The sequence below is a fragment of the Pelecanus crispus genome, chromosome 20 (assembly GCF_030463565.1).
Source record: "Pelecanus crispus isolate bPelCri1 chromosome 20, bPelCri1.pri, whole genome shotgun sequence".
Taxonomy (NCBI): domain Eukaryota; kingdom Metazoa; phylum Chordata; class Aves; order Pelecaniformes; family Pelecanidae; genus Pelecanus; species Pelecanus crispus.
This window is the reverse complement of record NC_134662.1, coordinates 6,603,810-6,618,113: the sequence shown is the minus strand read 5'-3', so window position 1 is coordinate 6,618,113 and position 14,304 is coordinate 6,603,810. Positions and strand designations below refer to the sequence as shown.

Below are 14,304 nucleotides of genomic sequence, written 5' to 3'. Positions count from 1 at the left end.
GTGGGTCTAGATTATTACAGGATAGAGACAGAAGCGCTTTATTTGGTGTGTGGTTTTCAGAGGGGTCTTGATTGCTGTTTCCTTTAGGATTGATATACAACGTCTTGCCTCCTTTATTTATACATCAACCCTCTGTTGATTCTAAGTTGCAGCATTTGGAGTTGCAAAAAATATATTTTCAGCTTCATATCCTTTTGAAAAATGTTACTGAAGAATACTCGTTATTACCAGGGGACAAAATTTCATAGTGTGCTGGAAGCAAATCTTGGGTTGTCACTTTAGATACCGACGCTTCATATTCCACCAAACATAGTTATTCATGTTTCTACAAACTGCCTGTAGATCTTGGTTGTCGTACAGGGGATACAAAATGGTGGATTTTACTACTTCATCTGTTGGTTTACAGGTGTGTAATACAGCACAGCATTCAGCTTTCTTTTAAAAAGAAATTAGTAAAAAACAGATGATCAAACAGGAGGATAAAAGGATAACTTTACTCAGCAAGAATTGCCTAGTGTGTCTGTCACTTCAGAGCTGCGGATCTTCGCCAAGCCACGTCAGTTCATGCTCGCTGCTTGCTTAATGCATGAACATGGGGTGCTGACCTGCTGAAATGACATTTTCTGCCAACAGCAGTGGTTGGTGGTAGACTGCTTTCACCAACTGCAAGTGTGATGCAGAAGAAATAATACCTTGAGATAACCTCAGAATGATGTTCACCATAGACTATATCATAACCACTCATAGACTACATCACAACCACTGGATAGAAGTCATTGTTTAGCCTTTACTTGAACGAGTCTGTCAGAACAGAAAGGAACTAGTACTTCACTGAATCCCCTTCTTGCAGTGTTGCTGCGGGCGCTGAATTTCCTTCTCTGTCCTTTCAGCCTTATCATGTAACTCGGGACAGCACCGAGGTGATCCTCCCCCTGACTGACCTTTAGCTGTGGTTGTGTTTGTCTTGCAGGGACGAGGGTTGCATATATTTGAGACAGGTTGAGGAGCAGTCAGCATCCTTACAGGTGTAGTCTACAGAATAGTAAAAGATAAAAAAGAATTCTGGCAAAGGTTGCAAATAGCTTTGCAAAAAAAAAAAAAAAAAATCTTCTTGTAACATATCATCAGAAGCCTAATGCCAGTTGGGGTGGGTTGTTATTTTATTTGCCTAAAATGAAGCATGTCACATAGCATTTCATATTATATCTTGAGCCAGAATCGTCTTACTACAGATGGAGTGGAGCGGGGTAAGCCTGACTCGCCATCTAACAGCACTTGCCCCTTCCCCAACTCCTCTCCCCACTAAAATCTGCATGGAACATTACAGACGCAAGTTAAGGAAGCACACAAGGAGAAGGCATGCCCTGCAGCCAGGGACTGGGGAGAGTCCTTGGAAATCTTTGCCTAATTGTTTTGTTTATGAAACTGTGTAGAGGACTTCCAGTGGGTTTCCTAATGAACTGGTTTGTTGTTGAGACTTAGGGCAATGCTGGTAATTACACTAGAAACAGGGGGTTAAGTCTCATCTTCTTTCCCACAAGCTTTCAACTACCAACCATTCAACACACAAACTATGCATTTTAGGTTTTTCTCCTTCTTCTCAAAGTTTAACTCCTCATTTACTTGCAGAATACCTGCCACTCATCTTTCAGGCAGACACTTGCAATTTATGTGCCTTTGTCGCTTTTGAAACCATGGCTATCTGTGAGAGCATTGCCGAACAGCATCTGAGTGGAAGGAAGATTAAACTGGAGCCCAAACTAGTTTATTCTGTCGTATTGGATGAGTATTAACTAGATGTCCAGTAACACGTCTGTAACCTGATAACAAATTTGATTGCTGTTCAAGAGTATTATACTGGGAGGACTTTGTGTTTCTTCCAAAAGCTGAAACTTTATACATTGTCCTGGAAATTTATGGAGAGAAATTTAGGAGTGTTGTCTGCATTAGCAATATGTGTTCCTGTAATATACTGCAAGAATTTCTCGGCTGCCTTTTGAACGTAGCCATCTTTCATTCCCACTAACTTTTGCTTTTAGGCTTCATTGTTATGAAAGAGCAAATACAAAAGCTTTAAGCAAAGATTTTGGTCTGGCATTTAATGGTGGCATAATAGCTGAAAGAACTCCAACTTTAAGTGTGTTGGGTTTTCTTATATTTAAATTTCCATTAAGGCAAAATGGGAGACTGGCTGAGTCTTAACTGTGCAGTGGGCCCTGATTTCATCTAAATGTGAGGGGGTTTTCCATGAGAACCAGAGGTGCCAATTTAAATACATCATTTTTGTGACTATTTCTACATAAGGAGAAGGGTATTTTACATTAACTTTTTATATGTTATGGAACAGATGGGGTTCAGTTTAGTGTTAATAGCTGGGAAGTGAGGGAAATATCATTACAAAAATGACGTTGAAGGTTGAGGTTGAATGAGGCTGCATTTTTCCATATATCATTTCATTTTATTACTGCAAGGAGACAGTCTTTTTATTTGACTGTTATTTTATATAGACTTACTGGGGTTTTTATTTTTAAAAAATCTAGCAAGTAAGATAATGGTTTCACATTCAGTAGCCACAAATTTCCCACTATCAGTCTTTGAGTTATAATTGATGAGACAGGGTTCCTGGTGTGGTCAGATATTTTACTACAGTCTCCAACTTCGAGTAGCAGACAATAATAAGTAGAGGAAGACTCTTGGTTTTCTGTGTTTGAAAAGTGCTTCACTGTGCATTGCCTTACAGTATGTTTGCACATGCTTAGACTGCAAGTTGCCTTTGCATGTTCTTATCCTGTATGGGTAGCCAAGCTGTTAGATTATGAAAAAGCAGAGATGAGCCTAAGAGAAGCCTTCAGAAGATGGAACAAATTAAGTTCCTGCGGATTTGGTGAATAGGGAAGCTCTTCTTGTTGCTGTTTTGAGTCTCAGATCCCCTGTAATCAAAGGCAAAGAGCTAACCCTAAAGCTGTTACATTTTTGTTTTGGTTTTGTCCACCCCGATTTTCAGCACTTGCAGTCGGTCCTTGGAGATCCAAGTTATGAATATTCCGTTGTTTGATCTGTTGCTCTGACAGCCTTGCTGTTCCCGAGCAGTTTGGTGTGGTGGTCTGGCTACCGAACGGGGAACAACGGAGGAAAGTCGGGAAGATATTTGATTAGATCTCGGAGTTCCTTAAATTTCTCACCTGTCATTTTGACATGACAGGCATATCCTTCATGTTGCCGTTTAGTCGTGGTCTGTGCTTTGGGTGACCATATTGCTCTTAAATCTTTCACAGGTCTACTGGTATGTAGGAGTTCTGTGAATACCTGAACGGGGGCTTTGTGGTTCAGTTTTGGCTCACATAAAGGAAATGAGGTTTTGTATCTCTCCTTAGTGGTGGTGTTTAAGTGCAGACGTTCATTTTTTTGTTTGTTTGTTTCTATAAAGTTTAATAAAAATGGAATATGAAAGTGTTAGAATTTGAGGGGGGAAATGGAGTATGGAAGGGTATGTTCTGCAGAAATTGGGATAGGCAGAGACAGAGGTGGGGGGTGTAGGCGTAGTATCTCTTAGGAAATACGTGTGTTTATGACCACAATTAAATACTTTGAAAGAAATGACTCTGCATATGGAAGGGGAGGCAATACATGAAAATGGGTATCATTGACAGGGAAACACAAGCTTGCTATTTTGTCCTGCTTTAATGGAATAGAGCAGGTAATTAATTGCAAAGGAAATTCCTTGCCCTTCTCTACCCGCAGTCTCCTCCTCTGGTCTCCCCCGTTCTCCCTCTCTCACCTCTCACACACACATGCACATTCCCTTTTGCAGTTGTATTGGAAGCATCTGCTGTATTAAGCAGGATCTCGCTGCAGTGTCTGAGGGAAGGGTATGGAAAAATACCCTGGCCGTTACAGGAATGTGAATGTGACACAACTGCAGCAGCTGAGGAAATATAACTGTATGGTCCGGAAGAAGCCCCAAAGGAAAGAGGCTCTGTAAATTATTCATGCTTGCTAGTGTGAAAGCAATAAAATTAAATTAAAATTGAAATATAAACATACGTCACATTAGATTTGTGTAAAGAAAGGAACTTGGCTACTGCAGGCTTCTGGTGTTGTGGTACGCTGGAGATTGCAGCCCACAGTGTCATTTCTCTGAATAGCAGTCGGAATAGCGTCCAGATAGCTCAGTATGTGGGTTCTTGATAATCTGTGTGTGCTTTACATCTTTGTGAGACTCAAGCTGATGGTGGTTGGAGACCTTTAGACCTGTCTGACTTGGGATTTGCTCCACCTGATTTGAAGGAATTGACACCTGTGTGCGGCAGCATGTTGGTTCCAGGTTAGGATCAGAAAGTGGTCTATTCCCCTTTTAAGCCATTTTTCATACTTTGTGAAGGCAGAGGAGGTCAATCTCCATAGCTCGGTGATGATGCGTGCTGTGGGGTGCTCTTCTGTATTCCTCTTCGTAGCAGTGCACAGGTGCTTTTAAAATTTCTTTAGGAAAAGTGATTGAAAATCTGCTCAATACAAATCCCTTAAGCCAGTATTGATGGAGGAGCTTCTGCCTGGCCAGGAATTTGAAGCATGGGCACCATCTGTGTTCCTGCCGTTCTTTGGCCAAATTGCATTTCCAGCCTTTTTGTCCCACACTATTTTTCATTAAATGAATTGAGTTTTCCTGAAAGTGTGTGTCCATAAATACTCCTTCCCACTCAGCACACTCAGGTCAGAGCAGAGCAGAAGGTAGCCAGCGGTCTTTGCAAAATGAGAAACAGGAGTTGGGAGGGAAGTGGGATAGCTGAGAACTGTACAGAAAGACTTTCTCTCTCAGTGGCTTCCTACTACAGTCATAGATCTTTTAATAATGGTAGTGAAAAATGAAAGAAGAAAGGGGAGAAATGAGTTTAATCTCATGCATTTCTGCTAAGAGAAAGAATAGTTTAGAAAAGGTGTGGAGTGAGGGTAAAACAGCTTTGCAAAAGAGAAGTCCTGGAAAGTGGCTATAATTGCCTCATCCTCAGCTTGAAGTTGAAAAGCAATTTAGTGCAAGTGGATACTAAGTAAAGCTTTGCACCTTAGAGTAGAACTAAAAGGGGGCTCAACTTCTCACATACAACAGCAAAGCCTCCACGAGGCAAGCGGGTACTGGTGTATTGCTGTGTCCTTTTCAATCCTGTACCTTCTTCTGAGTTAAAAGTTGGTAAAGGCTACGTGTTCGCTCAGTCTGGTATCTCTGTCCTGGGTGAGAATCCCCTTGCTAGACTCAGACTGTTAGTTCTGTGCTTCCTCAGAGCAAATGGATGTCCAAGTAAAAACGCCTGTAAGTAGTCTTTGTAGAAGCACGTGCAATGGCAAGGGTGTAATTCCAGAGGTTAATTCTAATGAGCGTTTGCTAGTTGAAATGAATAATGCACGTTTTCTTTGGCTTAGGCATATGTGGTTTAGATGCAGAATGTAGTTATTGTTGTAGCCTTTTTTATTTCTCTACAGTCTGGTGAAGGATTTAGGTGCAAGCTCATGATGTAAAATGATGAAGTTTTAACTACCTTGTTCACTAGGTTAGTCTTTTGTTCCTTTAAGGCTTTTTTCAGTTATGAAGTGATGTCAATAATCTCTTTTCAGCCTCAGAAACTCCGCAAGAGACTGGCTTATTGGGGGAACGTAGGTTTGAGATCAGACTCAGACCTGGTCTACACTGGCCAAAGTTATTGCTGTCTAATGACTGTAAGGCAGTAGATGAGCAGTATACTGGGTCTCAGTCACCAGCAAGTTTTAGTTTGGTTGGTGGGCTTAGAGGCGGAAGAACATTCTTGGGAACAGCCTTCAACTACCCTCCGAGAGCGTGGCAGCTTGTGTGGTCTCTGATTTTGCCAAGGGCAGGTAGAGTCAATGCTTTCCATTAAACTGAAATACCCATGTATACATCAGCGTGATTCTGAGCATTGACCCACTCTAGTAACCCACCTTAGACCTTACAGACAAAATGGGCAGAGTGTTAGTTTGCCTTTGGAGAAAGGCAAACAGCCAATGAGAAAAGAAAATGTTCCTCTGATCTGACGTGATGTTGGTGTCTGGATGTCTCTTGCAGTGTACTTGCCGCAAAGACATGGTGAAGATTTCCATGGATGTCTTTGTGAGGGTTCTGCAACCAGAACGTTATGATTTATGGAAACAAGGAAAAGACATTGCTGTCCTGGACCATATGAAACCCACAGCTCTGACTAGCCCAGAACTAGATGCCTGGAATGAGACGAAGGCAGAGTTGAAGGCTAAATTGCTTCGCAGGTAAAGAGGGGGGGAAGTTGTGTCTGAGCGCTGTGTTGATTTTAATTGCTGGTTTTAAATGCTGTAATTCTTATTTTGGGATAGTTTGAACTCTTCTTTTTTTTTTATTTATTAACACTTGCTCTTGTAATTTTTCATGGGTAATGTGCTCCCTCATTGTTCTGTTTCCTTTAAATGTTGCAGAAGCACATGTTTTCTGAAAGTAGGACACTGTGCCCCCTCACATCTCATCTCTTATCCTGGAAGACAAAAAAATCTATAGTAAACATTTATAGCTTCACTTATCAGAAAGCAGGAGGGGAAAAAAACCCATCAATTGCAAAAGGGATTTTATGCATGCCTTTCTGTGCTTCCTTTGATCTCTGTATTAATTTTCTACAAGTTTGTGGTTTTTGTGTGTTACAGCATGCTTGAATTGAAAATTTGGCATGCTAACGTTTTACTGTTGGAATCTTGCTTTATAGGATAGGAGATGAGGAAGAGGACAACAAACACCGGTATGTGACTTCCCTCATCAACTTAAATGACTTCATTCTTTTTCCTGTCAAGTTTCTTAAAACAGTAACTCTGAAAGTGTTTTCCTTTTTTAGTTAGTTTTTTTCATGTCCGCTTTCTTGAAAGCGCACAGAAAATCCTTGGGCATCAAGGTTTCTCAGATTTCATCTTGGTTTCGTGTAGTTTCCTGAGATCTCCTCTTGCATCATTAGAGAAGCTCAGCTATCTCATGTCTGTTCTGGTTTTCCATTCTTGAATGTGCAGTTAGTCTACTGAATTAGTAGTGATGTGTAATGTTGTGGATAAAGCTAACTGGTCACCGAAGCAGGTAGTGAATAAAAAGCTGCTGCTGTCCCAGAAAGTGGACTTGAACTACAGTGTTTTAGACCTGGGCTGCCGATGGGAGAACTTCCCTTCCTCATCAAGCTTGCTTGAAGAATGAGACTCTATATTATAAAAAATCGAATTATCATAGGGCTTTAACGTACTCAGATGTAAAGCGCGCGCCCTTCGTATGCTCCTTCACCCTTCTTTTTTACATCATTCTCATTCCTGCTCTGCCTGTTACCCAGAGTGCTTGCAGTGTAGCGCACAAAGCTTACTTCTTTCTGCTCGCACCTTTTATTTGTTAAATTTCTGGTGTGAGTGTTGGCAGTCTCTGGAAATCGTACAGTTTCATCCAGATGTAATATTCTGCTTGTAATTTCAGTTCCAATATCGCTTCTCTGAAATCCAGGAAAAAAGCTTTAAATAGACCTTAGGTTTCTGGGGCCATCTTCAATAGGAACTTTGAGTAACAGTTTAAAAACTATTGACCTAATGATTTGATGATAGCTGATTTATTTAGGCATTCTAGCAAAGAAAAAGATAACATACTAGTAAGAGCGTCTCTCTTTAGCACTGGTCCTTATTGCCTTTGAGGAGTTTTCAGTCACGTGGTGTTTCTTTGGACTGGTGGTCCTGTGTCTTGCCTTTTCTATGTGAAATGATGTGTCCATTATTTTACAAACTGCAATGGGATAGTGTGTTCTCCATTAAATCTGTGCTCCAAAAGACGTAATAAATAGGGTATTTTGGCAGATAACTGACCTCTGCAATGTCGCTCCACTCCAGAGGTTATATTCCCAAAATGTTTTTAGCTATTCCTTCTAGAGTGAGCTTCAGGAAAAGCAGTGTAGTCTGAGAGTCGGAAGTTGTGACTTATACTCTATGGGCAATGACTGTCTGAACTCCAGTGGGTCCCTGGATCTTTTTCTTCCACATCTGGAAACTGGGAATCTCTTTACTGCCTATGGCTATTAAGGGTTAGTTAGATATTTGTAATGTTTGCATGCTGTAAGGTACTATCTGAACACCGAGGATTATTTTCTCTCTTTGAGCCTATTGCTTAGAAGAGAAACCTCTCTCTTAACCTAAGTTATTGCAAAAGATCCAGGTACTTTTTTTCCCCCCTTACCTATTCATTGTTTCCTAGATGATTTCAGTGTTATCCTGAAGCAGTTTTGAAGCTGTTGAATACTGCTTGGCAGTAGTCTCTCTCCTATACTTATGTCTTGGAAAGACGTATTTTACTTGAAGACTGACTTTTCTCAGCAGGGTGGACTTTACTAGAAGAATGGGATTCGCCTCTGCCCAAACCTCTTCACAGTTGTATCTACTTAATTTTAAGTCACTTTGTGGTCTGTTCTTCAAAGAGTACAAACGCCGCTTTTTTGCCAACTCTCTTGGAAAATGTAGCTTTTAAACTCTGCAGAGAGATATGTTATTTCTTCTCTAAGGTCATTCATACTTAGTTACCTTGAAAAACTCAACTTTGTTTACTTTATGGCTTCAGCAAGAGACTGTTTTAGTCCACAAAAAGCCCATTTCTGGTATGTGAATTATGGCAGATACAGAACATCTTCAATTCTGGAAATGTACAGCCTTCAGCTTGTTCTGGAAGCACAGTTTCTTTAAATGAAGTGCTTTCTGCCTCTTCATTTTTCCACAACTTCTGAGTGAGAAGAGCACTGCAAAAAGATCTTTTTTATCTACTGTGAGTATAAAGCTTTGTGATTTAATTTTTGCCTGGCATTTCTACGCCACGGGAATAAAACACACACTTCACTAAGAATAGCTTGTAACATTTGATTCTACTCCAGTGCTCTTTCTTCACCAACTATGGGAAGCTCCAGCTGCAACGGAAAAGTCTTACAGGTTTATCTCCTCCCACCTTGCTTTTCCCCCACAGAGAAGGTGGTGTGTACTTAGCATATGGGTGAAGAGAAAAGTTGATCCTTCTGGGTTCAGCTGTGTGTTCCTGCTAATGAATGTCTTGCAGGTGCAAAGTTCACATCTATACTTGGAGGGCTACCATATGGTTAGAGTCTAGCAATTATAAATTACTGTGCATATAGATCAACTTTCTTTTCTATTAATTATCCATGTCGGGTTGAATTTTTTTTCTTCCTTCTTTGTTGGTTGCCTGATTAAGGGCTCTTAACTTCATTGTACTCCAAATCTAATTAGCAGCAGAGTTTCTGGGAGATGGGAAGCCGAATTTCAGCTTTTCTAGAGTTCTGGGCGATGAATGCAGTGTGATTGCATTTTACAGTTTGTTACACGATGGTGGATGCAAGGGCCTGGAACAGGGAGGCCATATGGAAGATGCTGCCTTCAAAAAAAAATCTCTACATGCTAAAAATGGTGGAAAAATTGCAGGTCTCTGAATCAGTCTCTTTTGAAAAAGAAAGCTTGTTAGACTTAAACCCAACATTCAGGCAGCTATTTGATAGATCTTGGAAAAAAATTATACCGGGTCTGGCTGAGATGGCGTTAACGTTCTTCACAGCAGCCCAGGGGGCTGCGTTTGGGATCTGTGGCTACGCCAGTGCCGATACGGCGCCCGTGTCTTGGCTGTCGCTGAAGGGTGCTTGCACAGCGTCAAGGCTTTACGCTTTTCCCTCTCTGCCCCCTGCCCAGTGGCTGGGGGTGGGCGAGAGCCTGGGAGGGGACAGGGCTGGGACAACTGACCCAAAGTGGCCAAAAGGGATGCTCCGTGTCTTGTAACGTCACGCCGAGCAATAAAAAATGGGGTGGAGGAAGAAGAAGGGGGGTTGGCTTCCAAGGTGGCCGTTGTTTGGAGACTGGCTGGGCGTTGGTCTGCCTGTGGGAGAGGGTGAGTGCATCTCCTTTGCTTATTTCTTTCTATTTTTATTCTTTCCTCTTTCCTCCACCTAGTAAACTGTCTTTGTCTCGACCTACAAGTTTTCTGGCACTTGTTCTTCCTGTTTTCCCTCCCTGTCCCACCGGGGAGGTGGGGAGTGAACGAGTTGCTGTGTGGGTGCTTGTTCCTAATGCGGTTCCTAACCAAAATACATGATCCTGACTTCTGAATTTGCGTTTGTCTTTGCGTTGTGGCTGCTGTAATCTCTTTGTCTTAGCGGCGTTGGCTCTTTAGAAAGAACAGTATTGCTCTTGGCTTGTTAGTATTAGTCTGATCCTATGAATATGCACAGTTTTAGTTAGACTTCTTCACAGGCCTTGGACCCGGTGAATTATACTACTGAAAAATCACAGACTGCCTATTGATTATGCTATAAGCATTCATTATGCTGTGTTTTTTGAAACTGGCAGTGCTGGGTAATGTTTCAGAGCTGGAAGATGATGCTTTGCAGACTTCCAGCAGTTTGCCGAAGGGAAGCACGTACAGAATGAAAAGAAATGATGGAATGGAGGCAGAGGATGAAAGGAAGATTTATAACAAGTTTTCATCTATATTTTGAAATACAAGCACAACAGATTTAAAATGCAATTAAAATCATTTTAACTGCAGCTTGTGCGCTTACGTTAGTAATGGTGGGAAAAAGCTCTTCAAGAAACCCGGACAATTAATGGCTGCTGTGAATGGATCTTAAATGTTGTGTTATGCAGGGTTCATCTGTTTCCTTTCAGATCTCTGTTTTGCCCTGTGGCTATTGTTAGCCACCTTGTGTTTTCTCTCCAAAGAAGATCCTTTTGTTTTGTATTCAGCTTTTTAAGTCAGTGATTGTTTTATATATTGAAGGCTGTTCTTTTATGTCACATGGCACTTCTGTACTTCTAGGTCTCACAGAAAAAGAAGTCAACCCAGAAGACATAAAACAGAGGATCAGAAGTCTCTTGGGGATGTCATGGCTATTGAAACTGCCTTGGAAGATGTGAAAGTAAAAGAGGAGCTGAAAAGAGGGCCAGATCTAGAGGAAGAGGAGAGAAGCAAAGTGATTGAGGGAGGAGAAGGTGAGGGCCCTTGCTCACTGATGGCAGACGACTTCAGTGAAGAACTGGGGCAAGCGATCTCTCTAAAACACATTTGTAAATAACTTGTCGGCTGTTGTTTATTTCTGTTGAAATATCAGTGGAGTCTTTCCCAATATTAAATCTATGCTCACTGAAATACACCATCATTTACAGCAGCAATTGATTTTTCCCTCTCTTTAAGGATTCAGTCCAAATAGCTTTCTTGGCAGGGCTTGAAATTTCTGCCAAAACTATTACAGGTTTGTAAAAATATATATTAGGGGAGGAATATTTTTAAATATTTCATAGAGAAACAAATAAATATATTTTGTGAACTACTCTGAAAAGGAATGATTTGTGCACTCCCTTGTGCAATTAATCCTTTCCCTCCCTCCCTCCCTCCCTCCCCGTTTCTTGCAGAGACTGTGAATAAAGTCCGCCTTGGGTTGTGTGGGATCCACAGCTGCTGCATGCCTGCAAGTTGCAGGTTTGGGCTTCTTCAGGTCTAGCTGTAGGAGGGAAGCTTTTCAGCTTTCTTTGCATGGTTGAAGTTAATACCAGTCCTGACAACTCCTAGTCTCTTATGATTTCTTCTGCATAAAAGCACAGGTTCCAGACTGGTTAGGAGAAGGCAAAGAGGAGTAGGAGCTGATAAAACAACAGAGCTGGTTTCCACAAAGCTGTGGCTAAATTTGTGTGCAACCCTTGAAAAGTCACTTAACCTTTCTCTGCTCATTGACAGATCTGTACACTGGACATAATAGTTTTTAATACTGTAGTCCTCCTGTAAGAAACAGTGTCTGTAAAATTCTTTGAAGCCGTTTGCTGGAATACACCATGACTTAAGGCAAAATAGAACTGAAGGCCTGTTGCAAAACTAGGGAATGTCTTGGTTTGTGTTTTGTGTATGACCTGTTCCTGATACATATGGTTAGTCGGAAGGCCTGACCTCAGCCATCTTGCTGGAGGCTTTTTTTGTGATACTTTTTTTTTCTTGGCTGTATATGAAAGGTTGCAATTCTTGCTGGGAGTAAGCTGCCTTTTTCCCCCCCCCTAACATGCATGGTTAGGTAGTTGATGCATCTATTGGGCACTCTCTCTTTGAGGCACTCTCAAGCATTTCATAAACACTAGTGAATTCATTTTCATATATTGCATATATCCATTATTGGTTTAGCATTTGGAGAAAACTGATGCTGCAAACTGTTTAGAGAACCTTGATAATGATCTTAAAGGAAGCCTGTGGAAGCTTTGGGAAAAGAATTGAGGTCTTTGTGGAGTTCCAGAGTCTCTTAGCTAGACAGCGTGGTTTCTCTTTTCATGGGAAATAAGGAGTTTGAAAATCATTGTTCTACAGAGCAGGAGTAGCACAGTGCAGATAGTTAATTCCTATTGCCCTAAGCTTGAAAGTGTTGGCAGTGTGTTAAATTGTATGCTCTTAGCTCTTGTACAAGTTTAGCAAGTTTAGCAAACAAGTGATGTTTGTAATAAATGGCCCGAAAATGCTGATATCCCTTTGGAGACAACAGATAAGTGACAAGGACAGATCTGAGATCTTTAGGATGGCAGAGGAACAAGAAAGACTCTGTTCTAGCCAAATCATACACTTAGACTACATGTTAAGAGCTCTTTAACTGTTAGCACAGGAGGGAAAAACTCCTGTTCAGCACCATTGCAGAAAGCGTCACTAGAACTCGACTGTTTGCTTGGCAGTTTCTGCGTCTAGTGCTCATGTGGCTGTTAGCAAGCATACAAGTTTCTTAATGCAATATAGCAATTAAATACCCCTGAATTGTCTCGTTTTCTACATCCTACTGTCTGCATCACCTCTCACAAGTGTCTTACAGTTTCATCTTGAAAAAGAAAATAGCATCTGTTTGGATGGCCCTGCTCATGGCAATTTAGCTTCCCCCCCGCCCCGCCTTCGCTTACTTTTTCTTTTCCTCTGTTTTTAATTTGGCTTGATGTCCTACTTACACCAGAAAAGATGACCTTGAGAAGGAGGAAGAATGAGATTTCAAAGTAATCATTGGTGGTTTCAAAGTAGGTCTTTTGCTTCGTGTTGGTTATTTGGACTAGCCGAGTATTAATAACTTGAGGTTTTCAGGTTTTCTGACCCAGATACCTTAAGGTGTTTTCTTTTGGTTTTATGACTCAGCTTTATATTCATAATTTATTATGTCGCTATTAATGCATTTAGATCTCTTAGCAGGTTGTCTTGGGACTTGAAATGAAAAAGGAGTCTCTAAGCTCTGCTCTTCCCTGGGTGCGCTAAGCAGCGTGAATACATCCTGGGAGTCAGCAGGTGTTCTCTGCGATGCCGCGCCTGTTACCGTCCTGCAGGCTTGGGCTGCAAACCACGTCTCTTACAGGAGGATTCTTTTTCTTTCTTTTATGATGTGAGAAGAAGCAATGAGATGCCTAACTGCAAAACAGTTGTGTGTTATTTCCTACCGCATTTCATTAAATGGCATTCCCACATATCCTCGAATGTTGCAATTGTAAACTAAGTATGCAATTACATGACGTGATACTCTGATCAAGATGCCAGTAAACTAGAAAGGAAAACTTTTCTGCTGTTAGCTGTATATAATAGCAAATTGGTGCATAACTGATTTTTAGGTGACCGTTTGCTACGTCAGGATTTTACTTCAGACAAGATCTCAAGAGTTGGCCATTAGCCAAGTGACTTGTCTCTCGCTGATTTTTCTCCAGTGTTGCTTAAGCTGGCAATGTAAAGTCATTAAGAGGTGAGACCGTTTAATGTGCTGGAAGGATTGTCATGAAACAGTGTCATGGCACAAGAGTTTGTCTTGGAGACTTTCTGGACCCTTCTAGCATCATGTAGAGAAAATAGAGCCTTTTCAGAAATCTGCTGGCAGTTGCTGTGGCCATCTGCATATTTATAGTACGTGCTGTATGAAGTTCTGATAACAACTGAGCAGATACAACCCCTAGAAGCAAGTAGAAGGTGTTTTCCTACCACTTCTGCTTTCTGCTCTTGTATCAGTCATGTTCACGTATTCTTTTAGTATAGATGATGTACAGGATATAAACACTGAGTGTAGGGATTGCTTTTAAGGTAACATTCTCTTCCTAGAAGTAAGTAATGCTGTTTAAGTGAAAACGTGAACTCTCTGTTTAGGAGGAACTTTGGGATGGTAGAATAGTCTTTGTGATTGCTTCATCTACCACACAGTCTCTCACATGGATTGAAGAAAAACCCTTCAGTGCAACTGTTAGACACACACAGACATCTTGAAGAATGCAGTGCCGTATTAG

The 14,304-nt window shown here is 41.2% G+C and overlaps 1 protein-coding gene across 2 annotated transcripts in view; it reads left to right on the top strand.

Moving 5' to 3' along the window:
- Positions 1 to 14,304, top strand: part of KDM4B (lysine demethylase 4B) — a 92,582-nt gene that overhangs the window by 51,359 nt on the left and 26,919 nt on the right. For both annotated transcript variants that reach the window (XM_075723530.1, XM_075723529.1), the window contains exons 9-11: positions 6,074 to 6,270; positions 6,735 to 6,767; positions 10,850 to 11,022. In XM_075723530.1, coding sequence (XP_075579645.1) covers positions 6,074 to 6,270; positions 6,735 to 6,767; positions 10,850 to 11,022 — 403 coding nt within the window. The remainder of the gene's footprint in view (positions 1 to 6,073; positions 6,271 to 6,734; positions 6,768 to 10,849; positions 11,023 to 14,304) is intronic.